Source organism: Theropithecus gelada, chromosome 20 (assembly GCF_003255815.1).
Source record: "Theropithecus gelada isolate Dixy chromosome 20, Tgel_1.0, whole genome shotgun sequence".
NCBI classification, from domain to species: Eukaryota; Metazoa; Chordata; class Mammalia; order Primates; family Cercopithecidae; genus Theropithecus; species Theropithecus gelada.
In genome coordinates, this window is record NC_037688.1 from 27,483,415 (window position 1) to 27,509,589 (window position 26,175).

General features: G+C 37.6%; 1 protein-coding gene across 4 annotated transcripts in view; it reads left to right on the forward strand.

The window, feature by feature from the left end:
* The window catches only part of NFAT5 (nuclear factor of activated T cells 5), a 132,913-nt gene that overhangs the window by 48,010 nt on the left and 58,728 nt on the right, over nt 1-26,175 (forward strand). For all 4 annotated transcript variants that reach the window (XM_025371415.1, XM_025371416.1, XM_025371417.1 and 1 more), the window contains one exon: nt 15,092-15,217. In XM_025371415.1, the coding sequence (XP_025227200.1) occupies nt 15,092-15,217 (126 nt within the window). The remainder of the gene's footprint in view (nt 1-15,091; nt 15,218-26,175) is intronic.

The following is a 26,175-nucleotide window of genomic DNA, read 5'->3' on the forward strand; positions in this document are numbered from 1 at the left end:
TTTTTTTTTTTTTTTTTTTTTTTTTTTTTTTTTTTGAGACGGAGTCTTGCTCTGTCGCCCAGGCTGGAGTGCAGTGGCCGGATCTCAGCTCACTGCAAGCTCCGCCTCCCAGGTTCACGCCATTCTCCTGCCTCAGCCTCCCGAGTAGCTGGGACTACAGGCGTCCGCCACCTCGCCCGGCTAATTTTTTGTAATTTGTAGTAGAGACGAGGTTTCACCGTGTTAGCCAGGATGGTCTCGATCTCCTGACTTTGTGATCCACCCATCTCGGCCTCCCAAAGTGCTGGGATTACAGGCTTGAGCCACCGCGCCCGGCCCTTTCTAGACTCTTAAGAAAAAATAAATTAACCAGCAATGCTTAAAGAGGTGGTAAACACAAGCCAATCCATTTTCATTCCAGCTGAATTTCATGCTTCAGAGTAATGGCTGTTAGCCAGAATCACTTGTGAAGCTTTATACACCTATACTTTCTGTGATCTTATTCCCTGTAAACACTTATTCAGTAGTCGGTCTGTGATGAAATCCCAAGCATCTTCATTGAGGTTAAAAAAAAAAAATACATATATCTACATGAAATTCTGGTATTCCCTATTGAAAACCAGTCTTAAGTTAGAGGCATTCTGCAGTTGTATGGAGAGTAAGGGAAACAAAGTTAAAATGGAAAAAATTAAGAGGCAGAAGTAATGAATTTGGTCATTTGTTTATTGTCACTCATCGTAGACACTTATTTTTGATCTCTGTAAACATCAGCTTGTATCTCAAAGTATGAGGTCTGAATACTTGCTTATGGGTGATAATCTTTGTGTAGAACACAAAAGACAAAGTGGGGCCAGGTGCAGTAGCTCACACCTGTAATACCAGCACCTTGAGAAGCCAAGGTGGTAGAATCGCTTGAGCCCAGGAATTCAAGACCAGCCTGGACAACATGGTGAGACCCTGTCTCTACTAAAAAAAAAAAAAAAAAAAAGAAAGTATTAGCTGGATATGGTGGCATGAGCCTGTAGGCCCAGCATACTTGGGACATTGAAGTGTAAGGATCACTTGAGCCTGAGAGGTCGAGGCTGCAATGAGCCATGATTGTGCCACTGCACTCCATCTGGACAACAGAGTGAGACGAGAAGAGAGAGAGAGAGACAGACAGACAGACAAGACAGAGCAAGTGCCTTGTTGATTTCTTCAGTTTTGGCTCAAAGAAGGGAAAAAATTTGTGTGTATAAATAGAAAAAAAGAAAACTAACTTTTTAAGGCTTTAAAAATAACTGAAAGTGAAGACCCTGATTTATGAAAAGTGTTTTTTGTTAATCAGAAAATTGGTGATTTAGATGATAATGGGGTAGAAGTTGGAAGATAGGATGTGAGTGGACAGAGTATTTGGATTAAAAAACATAGGTAACATTTTTAGTTCAGGTAGTAGGCTATTCTGGTAATGACAGAAAGGAAAACAAGATGGGTTTTTTTGGTTTTTGTTTGTCTAATATTTTTGTTTTTCCTTTCTAAGATTATGGTATAAAAACAGGAATTTATGTTTTAGAATTGTTTGAGTAGAATCACTTAAGGTAGATGATTTGCTTATTCATTCATTTGTTTATTAAGCACATTATTGAAATGCCAATTATGTGCCAGGCACAATAATATAGTAAGTAAAATAGATGGCATTCCTAACCTCAGTGTTACTTTAATTGCATAGACAGGAATGCTGGGGAAAGAATTTATCTTTCAGCCAGCTATTCTCCTGCCTGGGACCCAGCTTTAACTAGTCTTGGCTCTACAAAGCAAGTCGTAACCTAATTGGAACATTATTGCTTCTCTGTAAAAACTGAGGGTTACACCAAATACTTTCACCACTTCTACCTCTAAAATTCTATGCTTTTAATGTGAATTTTAGATTAATTTAGATTAGATTAAACCCTTAAAACTACATTCATTACATTCTTACCATTCTTGCATTGCCCTCTGTATTATAATTTCTTCTCTCCTACTACCTTTTTTCCCTCATAGCTCATGTGTCTTGATACAGTTTTGATTGGCTATTTATGTGCTTTCAGTCAACCTCACTGGACTGAAAGCTTTCTGGGAACAGACTCGCGTTTCTGTGTACATGTGATTTACTGTGTTTGTACCTATGCACATGAAATGAACAAATGGTGACAAAATTAGTTTTTTCTTATTTTTGAAGATGCTGTTGATATTACCTTGTGAATTTAATATTAGACTTTTTTCAAGATCAAAAATAATAATATATGTAAAATAATATAAATTGTAATTCTGCTTGTTTCTTTTCATTGATAGATTATTATGTATGTTTACAAGGACATGATTAGTTTAGAGAGGAATGATTATTAAATATATGGTTATATAATATGGTTAGCTGTTAATAGCCATGGAACAGATCTCTATTCAGTATTGGTTTTATAAGCACTCAGCAAAATTCTGTTTTAAGTATGTGTTCTAAATTTTAAAATAAACGTATGTTGACATTTTTCTATTGCTTACATTCCAGAAATGAGCTTGTTTTACTGGTAACAATTAAATGTGAGTTTAGTAAGGGTAGAAAAATTGGAGGAAACTGGAGTCTCCTTTTCTCTTTAACAGATGTCTTCCTCTGTTTGTCAGCCATAAGAAAATGCTTTAGGCAAGATAATTTATAAACAATAGAAATGCATTGCTGACAGTCTGGAGTCTGAAGTCTGGAGAGTCCAAGATGAAGGCAACAACAGATTCTGTGTCTGCTGAGGGTTTGCTCTCTGCTTTGAAGATGATGCCTTCTTCACTGTGTACCCATGTGGTGAAGGGCCAAGGCAGCGTCCTTCAATCTCTTTTATAAGGGCACTCATTCCATTTTGGGAGGGCAGAGCCCTCATGACTTACTTCCTAAAGGGCCTCATCTCTTAACACTATTACATTGGGTTTTAGATTCCAACATGAATTTTGGCAGGACACTAACACTTAGACTGTAGCACCAGACAAGCCAGCAGTCACTGTAATTTAAGTCCCTTAGAATGGAAGGTCCATGAAGACAGATTTTTGTCTGTTTTGTTGTTGATGTATCCCCAGAACCTGGAAGAGTGCCTGATGTACATCAGGCAGTCCATAAATATTTATTGAGTGAATGACTACATGAATAAATGAATGAGAATATTTACTAAGCTGTGCTTCATTTTATAGCAAGTACAATGTTGTTTCTTCACCACTGATATATTCATTTATTCTCTTATTTATTAGCAGTATTTCTGAAATAATATTAAAATTAGAAGTTTTATTGAAGCTTGCTTTGCAACTTAGAATTATTACCCAGTAACTTTCCTTAATATTTTGATAACCTCATCAAGAAACACTGAGTATCTCTTCTAAGTAGAGTACTGCCGAACCTTAGAGAAGACATGACATAGCTTTGGTCCATGAAGGGTTTTCAACCCATTTGGAGAAGTAGGAAATAGATATAAAGTGATTTGTAACAACCTGAGGGGTGTCAAAGAAATGGTACATGTAGGAAATTAATGTTATATTCAAGTGAAAATTTGATATTGTTTATGTATATTATTCAACTTTTTTAAAATTTGCCTTAAAATATGGAAAGGAAGCATAAGTATACCATTGTTTTAATAGTTATCTTTGATGAGATCATGGGCAAGTTGAATTTTTATTTCTTACATGTATTTTTAAAAGCAAGCAATAACTCGAAATAAATTAATCTAGGCCAGGAACAGTGGTTCATGACTATAATCCCAGCACTTTGGGAGACTGAGGCAGGAGGACCACTTGAGTCCAAGAATTCGAGACCAGACTGGACAACAAAAGGAGACCCTGTCTCTACAAAGCACATACACACAGACACACACACACAGACACACACACACACACACACACCAAAAACTAGCTAGGCATAGTGGCATACACCTGTGGTCCCAGCTACTCGGGAAGCTGAGGTAGAAGGATCAGTTTAGGCCCGGGAGCTTGAGACTGCCGTGAGCTGTGATCGTGCCACTACACTCCAGTTTGGGTGACAGGGCGAAATCCTGTCTCAAAACAAAACAAAACAAAAATTCTAGTTCTAGGACAGATTTGGTATAAAAAACAAAAGTAAAGCAGGCTTAAAGCAGGATATGTGTTTAGTAACATCAATTGCTAGACCTCTCTCCTGTTTATGTATTCACTTGGATGTCCCATAGGCATCCAAATTCATCATTTAAAACTGAATTCTCCTCTTTCCAGGTTTACTCTTAACTCCTATATTCTCTATCACGGGAAATGGCACCATCTTTTATCAATTTTCCCAAGCCAGAGTTCCTATGTGCTACTTGGAACTCTCTTTTTTTCCCTCTCCCTTCCCCTCTGTAGCCAGTCACCCAATTTAGTTCATCCATTTAAACAGCTTTAAATTCATAGCCTATTGACTATTTTCACTGCCACTTCCTTTGTTCAGGATTTCATTATTTCTTACTTGGGCTATTGGAAAAACATTCTTACTCATCTCCATCTGTAGGACCTAATCTATTCTCTGTATTCCTGGTAGGATGATCTTCCTCAAATATATGTTTGAGTTTCATTTCTTTGCTTAAAACCCTCAAAGGCTCCCTGTGTGCTGAGGGATAAAACCCTTACTGCTTAGCATGATACATAAGCCCTGTCATAATCTGGCCTCACCCTGCCTTTAGTAGTTTCATCTCATGTTACTGCTTGTAACTTCCATGTTCTGAGTAACTGAGTTACTTAAAAAACTGAGATGAAAATACTCTTTTTGTTCAGATTTGCTTTTATAGTTTCTCCTTCCTTTCCCAAATCTGTCTGCTAAATAGCCATTTCAGTATTCAAGATTGACTTCAGGTGTACATCCTCTGTGCTGCCTTCTCAGACCCTCCACAGATAACATTAAAGGTTCCTTCTCCAGTTGTGTAACACTGCATACTTTATTAAAGCACATACGGCATTATTTTAAACTTGACTCATTTTATTGTCTCTAGACTGTGAACTGCTTAATAAGGGTGATTTTCTTTTGTATTGTGTCCCTAGATGAGTGCAGGTGCTAAATAAATGTTGAATGAATGTTTAATTACTGCTCTGTCAGGCTGAAGGTGATAGTGAAGAGGAGCTGGCATGGACAAAAGTACTTAGCCCCTGTGAGTGTGGCAAATAAGGTGTCAAACAAGTAATTATATGACCAAGAGAAGACTCATGGTATATGGTGTAACCAAGATTCTGTTGCCTTTTTCAACCAAAATATTTTTTTAAATTTTTTTTTAACAGAAAGCATAGCAAAAGTGAGAGGGAGAACAAGGTAGATTGGTCTTTTCTCTCTTTTCTTTCTTTTCTTCTTTTTCTTTTTTCTTTTCTTTTTTTTTTTTTCTTTCGAGACAAGATCTTGCTCTGTCAGCCTAGAATGTAGTGGCATAATCACAGCTCATCACAGCCTTGACATCCTGGGCTCAAGCAATCCTTCTGCTCGGCCTCCCAAAGTGCTGCGATTATAGGCATAAGCCACCAGGCTCGGCCCTGGATTGGTTTTTGATTGCCAGATATCTAAAAATGAAGACATGAAATAAGTTTGTTTACTCTGATAGATTCATTTCTTTGCAAATTGAGATCTTATAATGTGTAACTACAGTTACATAGCTGAATTTTTTGAATCCTTAGTAATTAATAAATTCCTAATGAACCGTATGCCTGTATGCACTTTTTGGAACCATCTTGAACTTACAAAAGAGTTGTGAATATAGTGCAAATAATTTATTTCTTTTTTTCTGAATCACTTGAGAATAAGTTGCTGACATGGTTCCTCATTGCCTCCCAATACTTTGGTGTTTCCAACAAATAAGAATATTCCCTTACATAACCACAATATAGCTACCAAAATAAACATCAATACATTTTTTTTTCACCTACTCCTCAGATCCTATTTGGGTTTTGCAAATTGTCCCAATAATTTCCTGTATAGCAAAAGGATCCAGTTTAGAATTGTATGTCCATTTAGTTGTCATATCTCTTTAGTTTATTTCAGTCTGAAATCATTCCTTGGTGTTTCCTGGGCTTTTATGGTTTTCTTTTTCTTTTTCTTTTCTTTTCTTTTTTTTTTTCTTTTTTTTTTTTTTGAGACAGAATCTTGCTCTGTTACCCAGGCTGGAGTGCAGTGGTACGGTCTTGGCTTACTGCAGCCTCCTCCTCCCACCACTCCCAGCTAATTTTTTTTTTTTTTTTTTTTGAGATGGAGTCTCACTGTTGCTCAGGCTGGAGTGCAGTGCCGCGACCTCGGCTCACTGCAACCTCCTCCTCCTGAGTTCAAGAGATTCTTCTGCCTCAACCTCCCGAGTAGCTGGGATTACAGGCATGTGCCACCATACCCAGCTAATTTTTATATTTTAGTAGAGATGGGGTTTCACCGTGTTGGCCAGGTTGCTCTTGAACTCCCCACCTCAGGTGATCCGCCCACCTTGGCCTCCCAAAGTGCTGGAATTACAGTCCTGAGCCACCGCACCCGACCCATGCTGTCTTTTGTGTCCTTTTGATATGCTGCCATAATTCTTTGAGTACTTTCTTACCTTTAGTAAAACAAGACATTCCAGGTTCATCTTCTATTTTGCCTGTCCTAGCCCTGACACTACCTGTTTCTCTGAAAAGCGCTGGTTACTTTTGGGGTGCTGCTTCTCCTAGGACCTTTCAGAGGACAGAAGCTAGGGAATATATGTATATTTATATGTCTGTACATACACACACACACACATATACACACATTTATGCCTATATTTTTCTATCCATACATATTGACTAAGGAGTTCACATCAGTACCTCCGGTTGCAATGGAATACTGTAGGGTTCCTTCTTCTTTTCTCCCTATGTTTGTAACTCATTGTTTGACAAACATGATTTCCTTTCATCTTATTGAGAAACTTGATTTCCTTTCATATTATTATGTTTACTTATTTGATCAATCTCCTGTTGTAACCAATCTCCCATTGCTACTGCCTCCCACTTTCTGGCACATTAATACCCTAATTACCCAACTTGGCCTCTCATAGCTTGCCTCCTACATGGATGTTCTTGACACTTGGGGCTGTCCTGCTCACCTGTGAACCCTTCCAGTCTACTTGGTTTCTTACTCCCCACTTTGGGCAGCCCTACTAGGTAGATAGCCTCCTATCTTGCTCATCCTGCTAGGATTTTGAATCCTGCCTAAAACTGCCCTTTGCTCCTGCTCCCTCAACCCCTGTAGATGTCTTCCGTACCCCATTTGAACTCCAACACCCCATTCTGGGCTGCCCATCTATGGAAATGCCCTCTTTAGTCAGTCTTCTACTTTCCCACCTTAGGCAACCCTTCTACACAGATGCCCTCCTTATTCGGCTCAGGCTCCAAGGCCTCACATGCCCTCCTCACCCTGTGTGGATTGTAACTCCCCGTGCTGGGCTCCCCCTCTCTTGCCCGGTGGGCACACTGTTTATACCTGCTGGGTAACATCTGATACCCAACCTCAGGCAATCCTTCTGTGTGGACATCCTCATTACTACTTAGGTTCTGATACCCTCTGTTGGTTGCCCCTTGCTTGGATACCCTCCTCACCCTTCTCTGGCTCTGACATTTTATCCTGGGCTCTCCCTGCTAACGCCACAGAGACCCTTCTCATTCTACTCAAGCTTTTACTCCTTGGGCTAGGCTGTCCATCCATATGGAGATTTGCGTTCTGCTTGGGTTCCAACCTCCCACCCTAGACAGACCCCCTGTGCATCAGCCTTCTTTCTTGTGTGGTTGCTGTCCTCATCCCATTTCCTTGGGCACCAACATTCCAACTTGAGCCATTCTCCTCTGCACAGATATTAATATATTCTTCACCCCGCTTAGGCTCTGACACCACACACTAGGCTATCTTATATAGATACTTTCTTCATGTTGCTCAGACTCTGCATCTGGAATAGCTATTGCCCCTCTCATCCACTCATTTATGTCCTCCTCACCCTGCTTAAGCTCTGAAATCCCTTCCCAGGTCTCCCCCTCTTCTCTATAGGTATCCTTCCCCCTCCCTGCTAGGCTTCTGATACCTTCCTCTGAGCCCTCCTTATTCCTCTTGGACTCCATCTGAGTCCAAAGTTCTTAAAACACTATTGAAAAGGTACTCTTGTAAGATATCTAAAAATTATAAATAAACCATAAATGTTTTAATCAGTGATGTATGGATCTTTGATAACTTGAGAGTTTTGTTCTTTCTAGGATAGACTCAAGTAATTTCTTCAGAAAATAACAAATTTAAAATGTAGATAATCAGAAGAGTTAGATGACTGGTATATTCCATTCTGTCTTTCATGCTAAGAGGTTATTTAGAAAACAATTTTCTTTTTTTTTTTTTGAGACAGGGCCTTGCTGTCACCCAGGCTGCAGTGTAGTGGCACAATCATGGCTCACTGCAGCCTTGACCTCCTGGACTCAAGCAGTCCTCCCACTTCAGCCTCCCGAGTAGTTGGAACTACAGGCTTGCACCACCTCACCTGGCTAATTTTTGTATTTTTTTGTAAAGACAGGGTCTTGCTGTGTTGCCTAGGCTGGTCTCAAAACTCCTGGGCTCAAGTAATCCTCCCACCTTGGCCTCCCAAATGCCTGGATTACAGGCATGAGCCACTTTGCCTGGCTGAACATAATTTTAAAGTTTTTAAGTGAAAAATAATACCTAGTAGAAAAAAATGTATGGTATACTATATTAAATTGTCTGTGGAAGGCCGGGCATGGTGACTCATGCCTATAATCCCAGCACTTTGGGAGGCCAAGGCAGGCGGATCACCTGAGGTTGGGAGTTCGAGACCACCCTGACCAACGTGGAGAAACCCTGTCTCTACTACAAATACAAAATCAGCCAGGTGTGGTGGCACATGCCTGTAATCCCAGCTATTTGGGAGCCTGAGGCAAGAGAATTGCTTGAACCTGGGAGGCGGAGGTTGCGGTGAACTGAGATCGCACCATTGCACTCCAGCCTGGACAACAAGAGCAAAACTCTGTCTCAAAAAAAAAAAAAAAAAGTCTGTAGAACTCAAGTTAGTTTTCTTATTCCCCAAATTGATGTAATTTATACTGCTGTATATTATTTAAAATTTCTTTAAAACACTAGATTGTTTTAGGAAAACAGTAATGAACTACAACCTGGAGGAAGTGATATGAATAAGTAAATATGTGGCAGCAGACTAGTAAACCGGCTTAAACTGGGAAGTTGAGAAAAATTTGTTAAAACAGAGCATTACCTACCAGTTATTCTTGGACTGCATACTCTTAGAAACTAAATATCCAGTGGACCTGCAGCCAGTACATTTTTTTCCAGTAGAGATGCCAAGTATGATGACTGTCAAGCTTGAAGTGTTTTTAACAAAATGAATGCTGTCTCTCTTCAATGCAGAACTATGTTGGCATATTGGAGATGCCAGGCATTTTGTTTTAAAATATTTAATGTGAAATTATAGGCTTGGGATTTCTCAGCTGATTGAGATAGTTAATGGAGAGGTGGAAGAGTAAGGCATTTCATTCCCAAACCATTTTCTGAAGGTTTTTTCTAACTCTTTCAGATTCCTAGAGTAGTTTCACATTTAGAGTTTTTTAAAAAGTAAAATCTAATATTTAAAACAAGATTAAAATGTTTAGAAATGGATTTTTCAGGATTATAATGTTTACATTTCATATCAGAGAGCATTCATTGTTTGAGTAACTAATTATCTGTTCTGAGCATTAGTTTACTTCTTGTTAGATTTTTAAAGCATTCCCAACACAAAGGAACATTCTTTTTTACCACAGATATTTCTCTTTAGCTGCTTACTTGACGACTGAACAGAAACATCTTATTTATGGAGCTTTTTTCCTTTTTTTATGATTCATCTCTGTATAGATGCAAGTCAATAGTATTAGTTGTACAACTTTATTTTACTACTTGAAAGTAAGACAGTTTTGAGAAAAGTCATAAAGTAGACGGGCTCTCTGACTATTTCGATTTTTACTCTCTGACCCCAAAGCAGTTGAACACCAAATGCCACCTCTTAGGTCAACAAAGGTGAGGCAGGGATGAAAATTCTAAGAAAGAATAAGAACTTAGACTCCTTTTCAAGAGATCAACTTATTTAAACTTTGTAGCATCTCTGTGAGGCTGTGCTCTATCCATGTATAGCCCTAATTTTGTTGTATGTATTTTATTTGATTATATACTTTAGTAAAAACACCTGTGAACCCATTGTACAGCTCAGCTTATTTCTGCTCCTCCTTGTCTCCCATCAAAGGAAGCCACTGTCCTAAACTTTATCATCTTTCTTTTATCACGTGTTTTTCTTTTTTTTTACTGTTACACAGATATCGCATTCTTTATTGATAAAACCTACCTCATAAGATTGTTTTGAGGTTAAATGAGAATATATGTATACTGAGCCTGGCCCGGCAAAGTGCTCAAAAAATAGTAGCTGTAATTACGTTATTAGTGTTGTTATTTTGCTGAGTGAGTACAGCATGAAAAGCGTGTCTTTTCCCAGCTGTTTCCTGTGGCTTATCTCCCTGCACTCTTTTGAGGTCTTTTCATCTCTTCCTGGAATGACCAGTAACAGTAAAGCAGTAGAGAAGGGGATTTGGGTGATCAGCCATTTGGACATAGAGTGCCCAACTGAGAAGAAACAAACAACCAACAAATTAAGTTGCCCTATTAAATTACCAGTTTTTTCTTCTCTCTCACTGTCTTGTGCCTCAGAATAGGATTTCTGCCTACTTTAAATTTGACCCACTGTAGTGAAATTCTTCCACCCTCTTATAGACAGTGTTGAATAATAAAGGATTGAATTAACCCAGAAATGATCAGTGACTTTAATGGATCTATTAGAGTTTACAGAATGATTAAACAAGCCAACCAGTCAGTGCATTTTTACATTGTTTTCCTTTCCACCCAACATTGGGAAGCATTAATTTATTTTCAATATCTGAAAATGTTGATTTCATTCCTCTATTTCCTTTTTCCAGTTGCCCTGGGCTCTATGAGAATGCACCAGCATGAGACAGATTCTTGATCTTCTGAACTTGCTTCCCTTTCTGTCTACTTTTCTTTTACACATATTAGTAATTTATGTTAATGGAGTTATTATAGTGCACTTGTCCTAGTTCTACTACATGGATACTTAAGCAGTGCACTTACCCTGGCATTTTGGTCAACTAAAATTTATAATGAAATATTAGGTGAGTTGATTACACGTTATTGCACAAATTATTAGCAGCATTAATAGAAAAGTATATAAGAAAATAGGTCAGACATGGTGGCTCACGCCTGTAATTCTAGCACTTTGGAAGGCCAAGGCAGGAGGCTTGCTTGAGCCCAGGAGTGCAGGACCAGCCTGGCCAACATAGCAAGACCCTGTCTCTACAAAAAAATTGAAAAGGTAACTGGGCATGGTGGTATGCACCTGTAGTCCCAGCTACTCAGGAGACAGAAGTGGGAGAATCGCTTGAGCAAGAAGGTCAAAACTGCAGTGAGCCATGATCACACCACTGCATTCCAGCCTGGGTGACACAGCACAACCCTGTCTGAAAAAAATAAATAAATAAAAAGAAAATAATCACCCTAGTCTTGGCAGACTGAAGAAAGAGTTCCTTAGAACACAAAAGTAAAATCACTTCTAGATTAAAAAAGAGAGAAAGAGAAATAGTGAGTACATGTAAGTTTATTTCACAAGAGCAGATTTTACCAGCTGTTACATTAATCCTTGTTAAGTTTCATCTTACTCCTTTGGGCAGATACTCCAGTCTTTCATGATCTGTGATGAATTATGACATAAGATTTAATCCCTTTTAAGCCTATGTCATTTGAAAATTCATATCTTTGTTCAAGTTGTGGTATAATAACCATCTTCTTCCAGATTGAACCTATACATTTTTTGGGTACTTTTGTTTGGAAGTCGTCTATTTTATTAAGTCTATATTTCTTCATCTTGTTTACAATAACTTACAAACATTTTTTATCACATATTTTACTGAATTTTGGATAACTATGCCTGCAGCATTTTCCTGATCCTCTAGTAGAAGAGCCTTAAAAGACAAATTAGTTTGCAGCTTGGCCTTCTTCATATATAGAAACTATGTGAAGAGAGATGATTTTGTCCATGAAGTTTATCAGAGCACTGTTAGATACCCTACTTGCTCTTGTCTAATTCTTACTTGTGCTTCTTCTATTACTGTCTTCCTTTAAAAAAAAAAAAAAAGGCAGCTTTATTGATATATAATTTACATACTATAAAGGTTACACATTTAGAGGGTACAATTCAGTGGTTATTAATATATATATATACAGAGTTGTGTAACCACTGCCATTTTTATCACTCCAAAAAGAAACCTTATTTTATACCCATATCCCCCCTCTCTCTCTCCCTCTCTCTCACTCTCTTTTCTCTCTCATCTAAAAGTGATTTTGCTTTTGTTTTCTAAGGGAGTCTTTCCTCAGAAGCTGCCTTTCCATTAGGGATTTCCCATTCTGTTTCTTCATATCTTGGAATTTCATTATTGCCTTATATATCTGAACTGATTTAAAAAATAACATAAGAAAAATAGATACTGTGGCATAACATGAAGTAGCTGGCACTTATTTAGGACTGTCATTTTCATAGATTGAAAGTACATATGGGCCAAATGCAGTAACTCACGTCTGTAATCCAGGCACTTTGGGAGGCTGAGACAGGAGGATCACTTGAGTCCAAGAGTTTGAGACCAGCCTGGGCAACAGAGGGGGACTCTGTCTCTACAAAAAGTTTAAAAAAAAAAAAATTAGCCAGGTGTGGTGTTGTACATTTGTGGTCCCAGCTACTTGGAAGGCTGCGGCGGGAGGATCTCTTGAGCTCAGGAGTTGGAGGCTGCAGTGTGCTTTGATTGTGTCTCTGTACTCCTACCTGGATGACAGAGTGAGACCCTGACTCAAATTAAATAAAATAAAGTAAAGTACATGTGCTCTTATTTAGGATTTCTTTCATTGGCTAGAATGAAAATTCTACAGTGGAGACTGTAAAAGCATTTAATTTAGATTGAATTTAGGGTTGAATAACAGTATTAATAGCATAGTTTATATTACTTTAATCTTTAGGTATCCCATGGGAAGCAGATTTAAGAGAAAGGCCAGTGTCTGTGTTTGGATTGTATGGTTATAGTTTAGAGGGAATATCTTTGGGGTACTGGGGTAAAAGAAGAGTTTAAATGATGATTTAAGTCTTAGAGAAGTTATTTTAAAGTAGCAGAACCAACCCAGTTATGTCTGAAATAAAATCCTGTGCTGGTAATGACTATATGAACTACAGCTTCCCTTGGATAGATATGATAAACTTCTCGCAGGCTGACTTCTTTTATTTCCAAACACTTGAGTCAGTTAATCAGAAAACATCTTTGGTGAAGGAATCCATGCTTCCTATACCTTCCACTTGACTTTGCATTTTACTTGTTTGTTTTGAGGGGCAGACTTTGGAGAGGGGTGGAGTATAACAAATTCTGCATTTAATTTCTTTCCATGTACTTTTTAGTGACATTACTATTATACTTCTAACAGGGACTCAACTTTATACCTTTCTTTGGGAAAGTTAGTGTTTCAATCCACAAAGTTTTGCTTTGATTTGATTAATTTATTTTAATAATTGGAGAAATGGAGATAGAATCCTGACTGGTAACATGCTGTTAGTGATTGGGCTATTACTAGTATAAATTTTTTTCCATCACACAAATCATAAATGCATTTGGGTAGATCTTTTTCTCTTTTTATCAAATTTGTTCTTTCAAATTTCTTTTTTGTTTGGGCAAAAAAAAAGACTTGAGGCCGGGTGTGGTGGCTCACACCTGTAATCCCAGCACTTTGGGAGGCCATAGGCATGACCATCGTGCCTGACTCTAATCGGTCTTTTGAAGTTCCTTCTAATATTGATTCTACTACCTTTAGAGGATATTTTGGGAATACTTCTGTTAAAAACCTATACAATAAGGGATTTTTTAAAAAGTTAAAATATATTTTTAATAGATATGATTTTATGGGCAATTATAGTATTACAAAATATTTTTAAAAGATACAGGATTCTTTAATCTGGAATACAAAAGTAATTGTAACCTAATAGGTTATGCAGTCTGATTTAAGAGTTTCCTTTGCCTTTACCTTTCCAGGGTTGGGGATGCCTCAGAGAGTAAGAAGTATTTGCTTGAGCTGTAACATTCCTTTTTTTTTTTTTTTTTTTTTTAACACTTCAATCCACAAAGTTTTTCTTTGATTAGATTGATTTATTTTAATAATTGGGAAAATAAATTATGATAGTGTTGAATTAAAATATTTTCTCAAGGGTGTTGGGTAAAAGAGCAGTACTATACTAATTGACTGGAGAAGCCAATTTAAAGCTGATCCACAGTAGTGTAGTATATGCCATCTCATATGTGAAGGATAAGTTTTACTTGTACTATTACAAAGGAAGATACTGGACCATCTTGGATTATTTGGCATTTCTTCCATTCTGTCTAGTTTTATCCAATTTTCAATGTTAATAACTTTTTCTGGAGACTGTCTTGAACATAAGAAGTAAAACCAAGAAGAAAACAGGGACAGAACTAATGGGAAATTCATTTTTCAGTTCAATAAGGTTATATAATAAAAGAAAAAATTAAAAAAAAATTTTCCTTTTTTTTTGAGACAGGGTCTCACCCAGGCTGGAGTGCAGTGGCATGATCATGGCTTACTGTAGCCTTGACCTCAAGCAATTTTCCCACCTGAGCCTCCCAGATAGTTGGGACTACAGGTGTGTACCACCATGCCTGGCTGATTAAAAACAAACAAACAAACAAACAAACAAAAAAACAAAAAAAAAACTTTTGTAGAGATGGGGTCACTGTGTTGCCCAGACTGGTCTTGAATTCCCGGCCTCAAGCAATCCTCTCACCTTGGCTTCCCAAAATCATGGATTACAGGTGTGAGCCACTGTGCTTAGCTGCTAATAACTTTTTACATTAATTTTGTGGGATTGTTTGTGAATAATACAGTTTTCCTCATGAGAGAAAAGACATACTCATTTTGTACATATAATATTAGATTGTTGACTGAATCTCTTTTAAAAATTGTTTTCTCCTCTCGTTCCCCTCCCCACAGAATCTGTCTATGATCTTCTCCCAAAGGAGTTACAATTACCTCCATCTAGAGAAACATCTGTAGCATCAATGAGTCAGACAAGCGGTGGTGAGGCAGGCTCGCCTCCTCCAGCTGTTGTTGCTGCTGGTATGCATTTCATTTTACTTTATTAAAGAAAACTAGGGCCAACATGAAATCTGGCCAACATGAACAGTGCTGGCAAAATTCATATTAAAAAGAGTGTGATTTGAGGGTTTTAAAAAGAGACATTAAAATATGTACTTTTAACCTTAAACTTTTTCAATATTATTTTCTTGATGTAATTCTTATTTAAAATTTTACCTTGTCACATCTATAAATGCCATTTCCTAAAATGGACCTTGTCTTCAAATATGGGAACCAGCTTAAAGTTGTTTTGTTGACTGCGCTTAAAAAGGTTAAATACCAAGCTGTGAATAGAAAATTATATTTGAGTTTCTATTTAATAGTTAATTTTAAAGACTTGCTCCAAGGGAAAATATTTTATATAATCTGAAAAATGACTGAAGCACTCAAGTGTCTTTTATATTCATAACATGTTACTGAAACCTTTTTATTATATTTGAAAATATATGTGACTTCGTAGTTGTTTTCAATTTATTGAAAGTAATGGAGGATGTCAATATAATATTTACATAAAGACATTTTCTTATATCAGTGAAAAAGTATAGAAAGTAATGTTTGAAATTTATTAGACTTGTTTTTACTCAGCTCTCAAATCATACACTTAATGATATACAATTGGCTCAAATTTTTATTTTACATAAGAATAAAAAATTGACAAACAAGCTAATAGAAAGAAAGTCTTATCAGTGATAAATTAGTATCAGTGCTTTCTTAATATTAGTTTGCCCACCTAATATTGGGTTTATAGACTGCTAAGTGTGTTTGCTTTAAAAAAAGGAAACGTATATATATATAGAAGTTTTATCTGTCCTAATTAGAGGTTTCTTGCCTAATATGACACTTCTTGTCTTTAAAAATGATATTTAAAGTTTATCAGAGCATTGTTTTCAGTAAATTATTTTAGTTTCAAAATGAGAACAGTAAAGTGTAAAGTTGTGGTTTAAAAGAGGATATTGGTACCATAGTATAACTTCCGATATATTTCTCATATGCATTAACCTATGTACCATTAACCTTATGTACCAATCTTTCTCAAGCTGCATAGTACATTATTGAAGCCTTCCTGGTTGAAGGCAGGAAAACTTTAAATATGGCAAAGAAACTGATCAGCCCTGCTCACTGTTCATGTGTTGCCAGACACTTTCTAACAGTTTCTGTGGATTTAATTGTGAATTAGTGAACTTTTTAGTAATCAAATTGATAAGATGACCTGGTTTGCTTTATATCCACTGGGTTATAAAGTGGTTCTCATGATTTTTTTCTGGAATTTTAAGTTTTAAATCTGGTTTTAAAATTGCATCCGATAATAAAATATGACAAAGATAAAATATTTTTTATGAGATACTTCACTTTAAATCCACAAGTAGAAATTGACTAACTGATTTCTTTTGTATCTTTTGAGATTGTTTTTTAAAGATACGTTGAATCTATATAGAACTAAAAGTCTGTTTCTTCTGTGCTTTTTAACATCTGTTGACGGTAGATCCAGTTCCTTTTAAAAGCTGGAAAAAATGTTAGGTTTAGAAAAAGAACTATTCTTCCTTTTAAATAATACCAAATTGAATTTTAGAAATTCATATATATATATAAACATATATATATATTAAAAGTTCTTGAATTTGGGTCACTAATGAAATATTAACCTTCCCCCCATCCCAGTATATTTGAGAAAAATCTCTCAAGATAAATTACATTGAAAGCTGTGAGTTGAAAAATCATGAAAATAAGAAATTTAATCAAAGGAAGTATTTTGAAGTAATACATTCTTACCGTGAAGTTACTGACGTTGTAAAGATGGCAAAGAGAGTAAGAAGGTAACCTTTCTAGTTTTGTTATAGTCACACACAGAAAGTTTATATGATCATTAACAAGTCATTTATAATCTTTTTTAAAATATAAATTTAGCAACCAATGTAGATTATTCTAGGATTCTGATAGCTTAGAAAGAGTACTTTATACCTTACCGTTATAGACAAGAGAGTTTAAATCACAGAATAATTATTGTAGGAAAATCAGTATATATCATTAGAATTATATTTTTATTTGACATATTAATATTCTTGGCGATGTAACTGTCAGAGATACTTGGAGTATATTACCAAGTTACTCAATGTTTTTCTAGCCAAAAGGCTAGACAGATGTCTAGGGGAAGGCACATTAATTTAGACTTGTATGGGTTTTTAAAAAATCTTTAGCATTTTATAAAAAATACAGGCCAGGTATGGTGGCTCACACCTGTAATCCCAGCACTTTGAGAGGCTCAGGTGGGCAGATCACCTGAGGTCAGGAGTTCAAAACCAGCCTGACCAACATGGTGAAACTGCATCTCTACTAAAAGTATAAAAAATTAGCCAAGTGTGGTGGCGGGCACCTGTAATCCCAGCTACTTCGGAGGCTAAGGCAGGAGAATTGCTTGAACCTGAGAGGCAGAGGCTGCAGTGAGCCGAGATCGTGCCATTGCACTCCAGCCTGGTCAACAAGATCGAAACTCCATCTTAAAAAGAAAAAATATGAAATGCATGAAAACATTGACTCTTGATAAAGTTAATTCTTCAGAGTTTTGAAGGAGCCGGATTGGCTGCTCTCAGGTATGAGGGCCTGGTGGGAACAGACTTCTAGTTCTGCCATAAAGGTTTGTGTTTGACAAGTTTTAAATTAATTTAAATTTTAAAATTTAAAGACTGGGCATATGAGTGTTCATGGGCATTTTTTGTTGTTTAATTTTTTAAAATGTGTTTCTCAGATTCACCAATCTAGATTTTTTTTCCTCTTCGTGTTACTAAGGGAATAAGTAAATATGATGCTGCTAATCCACAATCCAGAATATTGGTTAAAAGTGTCTTTCAAGCCTTTATCTGCTTCTACACAATTCACACTTTTACACACTCACATCAATAATACATTTTAATCCTCTAATCCCAGGGTCATGGTGTGGGGGAAAGGGGCTTATTTAGACACAGTTTCTCCCCTCTTCATGGGGCCAAGTGTCAGAATCTGTGAGATGGAGTTCAGAGTCACCAATTTTGTTGTCGTCCCCCTTTTTTTTTTTGTAAAGAGACATGTTCTAGCTCTGTCACCCAGGCTGGAGTGCAAGGTGCGATCATAGCTCACCTCACTACAACCTTCAACTACTGGACTCAAGTGATCCTCCCACCTCAGCTGGGAAATAAGTGCAAACCACCACACAGGGCGATTTTTTAAATTATTATTATTATTTTTTATTTTTAGAGACAGGGTCTGTCACCCAGGCTGGATGCGCTGGTGTGACCTTGACTCACTGCAGCCTCAACCCCCTGGGCTCAAGTGATCCTCCCATTTCAGTCTCATGAGTAGCTGGGAACCACAGGCATACGCCACCACATGGACCTGGCTAATTTTTTTTTTTTTAGACAGAGTCTCACTCTGTCACGAAGGCTGGAGTACAGCAGTGTGATCTCAGCTCACTGCAACCTCCACCTCCCAGGTTCAAGCAATTCTCCTGGCTCAGCCTCCTGAGTAGCTGGGATTACAGGTGCATGCCACCACACCCAGCAAATTTTTATATTTTTAGTAGAGGCGGGGTTTCACCATGTTGGCCAGGCTGATCTCAAACTCCTGACCCCAGGTGATGGACCTGGCTGATTTTTGTGTTTTTTTGTAGAGACAGGGTCTTACTATGCTGCTTCTCCAGGATGGTCTCAAACGAACTCCTGGGCTTAGGTGATCCTCCATGCTTGGCCTCCCACAGCGCTGGGATTACAGGTGTGAACCACTATGCTCGGCCCTGTATTTTTTTTAAATTTTTTATAGAGATGTCTTGCTGTATTACGCAGGCTGGTCTCGAACCCCTGGCCTCAAGCTGTTCTCCTACTTTGGCCTCCCAAAGCACTGGAATGTGAGCCACCACACTGGGCCCTCCTCCTCATTTTTAAGAATTCTGTTTTTGTCCCAGTGGAAATGTAGTTAAGCCTTAGATGTTCAATATAGCAATGAATAAAAGCTTTAAAAATATAAACTTTCTGAACCATTTGGTAAGTTCTCAGTAGTTAAAAGAGAGGCCATGTTCCTAAAACATAAAAGTTGTCCAAATGAATTGATGACACTTTTTGGCAAAATAAGGAGTTTGTTAAGAAGAAGTACAAATGATGAAAAGATTCTTTTGTTTGTGTGTTGGATAATCCTATAGTATAGTTTATACAGAATTAAAACATAGGTATTATTTAGGAGAACTAAATGAGTTATATCAGAATTTGGGGCTTTTGAAAAGACATATGGCAGGTTTGGTTTTTTTAAACAACAGCTTTATTGAGACATAATTCACATGCTGTATATCCAAATACGATTTTTAATCTGTTTATGTGCTTACAATTTTAATCATTAAATTAATTTATTTAAAATAGAAAGTCTTTCATGGAAGTAAACAATAAACTTTAGTCTTTATTTTAAGAAATCAAGTTATTTTCTTGTTCTATCATAGACTCTATTTGTTTGGCTTCATTTGGGAATATAACGTTATGTGATATTAGTTTATTTCAAAATATATTTTGCCAAGTGGACTGTTTCAAGTTTCTTTAAAATTTTTAATTCAAATTCTTGAACTAAACAATGAATTAAACTAGGCTGAGCGCCATGGCTCAAGCCTGTAATCCCAGTACTTTGGGAGGCTGAGGTGGGTGGAACACGAGGTCAGGAGTTCAAGACCAGCCTGCCAAGATGGTGAAACCCTGTCTCTACTAAACATACAAAAATTAGCTGGACGTGGTGACAGGCACCTGTAATCCCAGCTACTTGGGAGGCTGAAGCAGGAGAATTGCTTGAACTCACGTGGCAGAGATTGCAGTGAGCCGAGATCACGCCACTGCACTCCAGCCTAGGCAATAGAGTGAGACTCTATCTCAAAGAAAAAAAACAGAAAAATAATGAATTAAACTATAGATTTTATAATTCAGCCAGAGAATCTTAATAACATATTAATAATTCTTTTTTGCATAGTTTCATAATGTTGATATTTTGGTTTCAGTAATTATATATTAGTACTCTTTCTAGAAGTAACAGTACACTAATACTTCATAGCAGTTGTGTTTTTGTTTTTTGAGATGGAGTCTTGCTCTTTTGCCAGGCTGGAGTGCAGAGGTGTGATCTTGGCTCGCTGCAACCTCCGCCTCCCGAGTTCCAGCGATTCTCCTGCCTCAGCCTCCTGAGTAGCTGGGACTACAGGCACACACCACCACACCTGGCTAGCTTCATAGCAGTTTTTAACATGTATAGATAATACACAGTCATAAAGTGTGTACAGTGGAAATCTTGGTTGAATATCTCCACTTGTTGGACCACTGTCGGTTTTTAACTTCATAACTTGATGTGAAGTGATCCATATAATATATTTTTCTTTTGGAAGAGCTTTGACATATAGTGCTTTGACTTCTATGCCATGTCACTTAATAAATCTCAAGTATGTAACAAGTATTTTCTACAAAATTTCCTTGAGTGCTATTTATACTATAGGAGAGGGCACTAGAGATCCAAATTAATGTCCTGTAATCAAACAAAAGCTATATTTTAATTCATTTCATATCTCCTAATCACCTGAATTAAAATCTTAGAAATTTCTAAACCATCTATAACAATATACTGTACAAAAACTGAGGTGAAGAAAATATGTTACTCCTTCCTGTAGGAGACAGCTTTTAAAAAATGAAAATATATTATCATTTTTAAGTTCCTGCTATGTGACAAGAATTGTGATAGATAATTTGCATGTTATATCACAATCCTTCTAGCCATAAAGTACCTCTCTTTTTTGCTTTATTCCTCTTTGCCATTGTGCTTGAGGGAATTTGGCATTGTGTGCTATCACTTCAATTAGGGAAACACAAGATCGTTAACTAGGCAGTGTATAGAATATTGAGTTGAAAAGCCATACTTCTCCTTTACAAGTGTCAGGATCTTCAAATGGGAATTTGATTTCTAGAAGAAGAATAATTTTTAATAAAAGTGATTTCTAGCAACTGAATTTTTTATCCCATTGAATTTATTATTACTTATTTACTTACGTTAGAAAGTATTTACAGTTACATAATGAGGATTTTCTTGAGTTGACTAAATTTGAGGAAGAAATTTGCCTTTGATTGCTTTCCTGGGTTAACATATTTCAGAATTTTTGCCACCTAATGTAGTATACTATTCATGAAATTAAACCTGAAACCCACTAACAAGAAAGGTGATTCACCTCTAGATGTTGTGAGCTAAAATGCTGTGAGTTGATCTTGGTTATTCTTTATGGCCATTACCTTTTTTCCAAGAAAACTGGACCATTTCTAGAAGTAAGTCAGATACCAGTTACAAACATGTTGCAAGCAGATTTAAAAATCTCTACTCTTCCTTCTATCTTATTGTACTGAAATTACATAGTAAATCTAAATACATACACTTATACATATAGATGGTATGTATGGATGGATTTATGCTGAAGTCTGCATTATTAGAGAGCAAACTTGGGCCTATAGCCATTAATTCAGAAACAACTGCTAATTGTTTGACAGTTACAAACTGACATTGCCAGAAAGCAAACTTGGCCTATTATTGCTTTGTTCCTTTAATAGTTCTCTTTTTATTGTCCTCTTAATAACACTTTTATGAATATTATGATTTATTCAGTTTCTAATAAACAAGCATATTTTTATATTACTTGAGTCGACAGAACAGCATTTTGAAACTGCTCACAGATTCGCAAACATTCATAAGCTAAATACTTATAGAAAATAGATACAGTTACTGTTTTATGCATTTTGTACAATTTTGCCTAAGAAATTAATGCATAGAAGTGGACTTTTTTATATCACCAACAAGATTGACAATACAAGCAAAAAAGTGTTTATAGCTAATTGTTTTATAAGAAAGGAACTTCACTGTTTCTGTGATATTTTTTCCTCTGGAATTCAGCCATAAAAAAGAATGTAATTTTGGCATTTATGGCAATGTGGATGGAACTGGAGGACATTAAGTGAAATAAGCCAGGAACAGAAAGTTAAACACCTCATGTTCTCACTTATATGTGAAAGCTAAAAAATGTTGATCTCATAGAAGTAAAAAGTAAGACAGAGGATAGATAGTAGAGGCTGGGAGGGGTAGGGGGAAGGAAAGGATAGGGAGAAATTTGTTGAAGGATACAAAATTTCAGCTAGATAGAAGAAATAAGTTCTAGTGTTCTATACCACTGTAGGCTGACTGCAGTTAACAATACTATGTAGTTTCAAATAGCTGGAAGGAAGATATTGAACATTCCTAATACAAAGAAATGATAAATATTGAGATAATGAATGTGTTAATTACCCTAATTTGATTACCTACACTGTATGTATCAGAACATTATCTACCCCATGAATATTTATGATTATTTGTTAATTAAAAAAATAAAATGAGAAAAATCATACATGGGCCAGGCATGGTGGCTCATGTCTGTAATCCCAGCCCTTTGGGAGGCCAAGGTGGGCAGATCACTTGAGGTCAGGAGTCTGAGACCCGCCTGACCAACATGGTAAAACCCCGTCTCTACTAAAAATACAAAAATTAGCCGGGTGTGGTGGTGGGTGCCTGTAATCCCAGCTCCTCAGGAGGCTGAGGCAGGAGAATTGCTTGAATCTGGGAGGCAGAGGTTACAGTGAGTCAAGATCATGCCACCGCGCTCCAGCCTGGGCGACAGTGAGATTCCGACTCAGAAAAAAAAAAAAAAACCATATGTAGTAAAATGGTAGCATTTGTTGAATATGAGTAGAAGGTACATGGGTGTTTTAAATATTTCATAATTTTAAAATCACTGGGTACAAATGATTAATGAATAAAAGTGTCCAATAAACTGTACTCTTAAAAATTAACAAAGGTATTGGGATATATTAGATATTTGATGGATTTATTTTTGGCATAAGTAAAGTTATATTCACTTTTCATCCATCATTGCATATGTGTATCAAGTATATGTGTACTGGCAGTATTTATTTAGCCTACTCAGGTAAAATTTATTCTTCCCGTATAATTACAGGGTATTATCATCAACTAAATTAAATCAGAAAATGAATGAGAAAGCACCTCAAAGTACTAGGTCTATACAACCATTCTCTAGATCAGACACATACAAACACACACACAACATATACATAGTTTTATTTATTTTTGTCACAGATGAGATTAACACGGGCTTTGGAGTCATAAAGACTGAATTTGAATCTCATAGCTATCATATCATATCTCCTATAGAGATGAACTCTTGGGAAGTTAAATATATTTCTAATAATATTACCCTTATAATTAGACAATAATACCAGCTTCTTCTTAAGGTTCTTATGAAGATAAATATGTAAAATAACCGAACATTTTCTGACAAGTAGTAATCATTGAATAAACATTGACCTCCTTCCCCATGTGTTTCTAACTTCCTTTGTTAGTAAAGTTTTTTTTTTTTTTTTTTTTTTTTAAAGACAGGGTCTCACTCTTGTCATCCAGGCTGGAGTGCAGTGGTGCAATCTCAGCTCACTGAAACCTCCACCTCCTGGGTTCAAGCGATTCTCCTGCCGCAGCCTCCCAAGCAGCTGGGATTACAGGCACCTGCCACCATGCCTGGCTAATTTTTGTATTTTCAGTAGAGATGAGGTTTCACCACGTTGGCCAGGCTGGTCTTGAACTCCGGACCTCAGGTGATCCACCCACCTCAGCCTTCCAAAGTGCTGTTATTACAGGTGTGAGCCACCATGCCCGGCCATTAGTAAGGTTTTAAAAAAATAGATTCTCTTTATAAAAATTAGTTTTGAACTTTATTTTGACTTTTTTTCTTTCCGTTCTCACCCAGTCTATTTTTGGCCTTATTTTGAAGTTCACACACCAGTCAGGATGTTTATATACGTGGGCCATAGGATATACTTTCTGACTCTGTTATTCTGTCATGTTGACACTCTGTCAGTGGGAACCTGCATTAGTCTATTTTCACACTGCTGATAAAGACATACCTGAGACTGAAAAGAAAAAAAGGTTTAATTGGACTTAACAGTTCCACATGGCTAGGGAGGCCTCAGAATCATGGTGGGAGGCAAAAGGCACTTCTTACATGGCAGCAGCAAGAAAAAATGAGGAAGAAGCAAAAGCAGAAACCCCTGATAAACCCGTCAGACCTTGTGAGACATATTGACTATCACAAAAATAGCACAGGAAAGACCAGCCCCCATGATTCACAACACACGGGAATTCTGGGAGATACAATTCAAGTTGAGATTTGGGTGGGGACACAGCCAAACCACATCATTCTGCCCCTGACCCCTCCAAATCTCATGTTCTCACATTTCAAACCCAATCATGCCTTCCCAACAGCCCCCCAAAGTCTTAACTCATTTTAGCATTAACCTAAAAGTCTACAGTCTAAAGTCTCATCTAAGACAAGGCAAGCTCCTTTTGCCTATGAGCCTGTAAAATAAAAAGCAAGCTGGTTACTTCTTAGATGCAATGAGAGTACAGGTATTGGGTAAATACAGCTGTTCCAAATGGGAGAAATTGGCCAAAACAAAGGGGTTACAGGGCCCATGCACGTCCGAAATCCAGTGGGACAGTCAAATTTTAAAGCTCCAAAATGATCTCCTTTGACTCCAGGTCTCACATCCAGGTCACGCTGATACTCTGCCCCTGTGGCTTTGCAGGGTACAGCCTCCCTTCCAGGTGCTTTCATGGGCTGGCGTTTGGTGACTGCGGCTTTTCTAGGTGCATGGTGTAAGCTTTCAGTGGATCTGCCATTCTGGGATCTGGAAGACAGTGGCCCTCTCCTCACAGCTCCATTAGGTAGTGCCCCAGTAGGGACTCTGTGTGGAGTCTCCAACCCCACATTTCCCTTCTGCACTGCCCTAGCAGAGGTTCTCCATGAGGGCCCCACTCCTGCAGGAAACTTTTTCCAGGGAATCCATGGGTTTCCATACATCCTCTGAAATCTAGGCGGAGGTTCCCAAATCTCAATTCTTGACTTCTGTGCACCCGCAGGCTCAACACCACATGGAAGGTGCCAAGGTTTGGGGCTTCCACCCTCTGATGCCACAGCCCGAGCTGTGTACATTGGCCCCTTTCAGCCATGGCTGGAGCGTCTAGGACACAGGGCACGAAGTTCCTAGGCCACATACAGCAGGGAGAACCTGAGCCCAGCCCACAAACCCACTTTTTCCTCCTGGGCCTCTGGGCCTATGATGGGAGGGGCTCCCACAAAGGTCTCTGACATGGCGTGGAGACATTTTCCTCATGGTCTTGGGGATTATTAACATTAGGTTTCTTGCTACTTATGCAGATTTCTGCAGCCAGCTTGAATTTCTCCCCAGAAAATGGGTTTTTCTTTTCTATCACATAGTCAGGCTGCAAATTTTCCAAACTTGTATGCTCTGCTTCCCTTATAAAACTGAAGGCCTTTAACAGAATCCAGGTCCCCTAATGAATACTTCGCTGCTTAGAAGAAATATCTTCCACCAGATACCCTAATTCATCTCCCTCAAGTTCAAAGTTCCATAGATCTCTAGGGCAGGGGCAAAATGCCACCAGTCTCTTTGCTAAAACATAACAAGAGTCACCTTTACTCCAGTTTCCACCAAGTTCTTTATCTCCATCAGAGACCACCTCAGCCTGGACCTTACTGTCCATATCGCCATCAGCAGTGTGGGCAAAGCCACTCAACAAGTCTATAGGAAATTCTACACTTTCCCACATTTTCCTATCTTTTTCGGAGCCCTCCAAACTGTTCCAGTAACTGGGTAACTGCGTGTTACCCAGTTCCAAAGTCACTTCTACATTTTCAGGTATTTTTTCAGCAACACCCCACTCCTGGTACCAATTTACTGTGTTAGTCCATTTTCATGCTGCTGATAAAGACATACCCCAGACTGGGAAGAAGAAAGGTTTAGTTGTACTTACAGTTCCACATGGCTGGGGAGGCCTCAGAATTG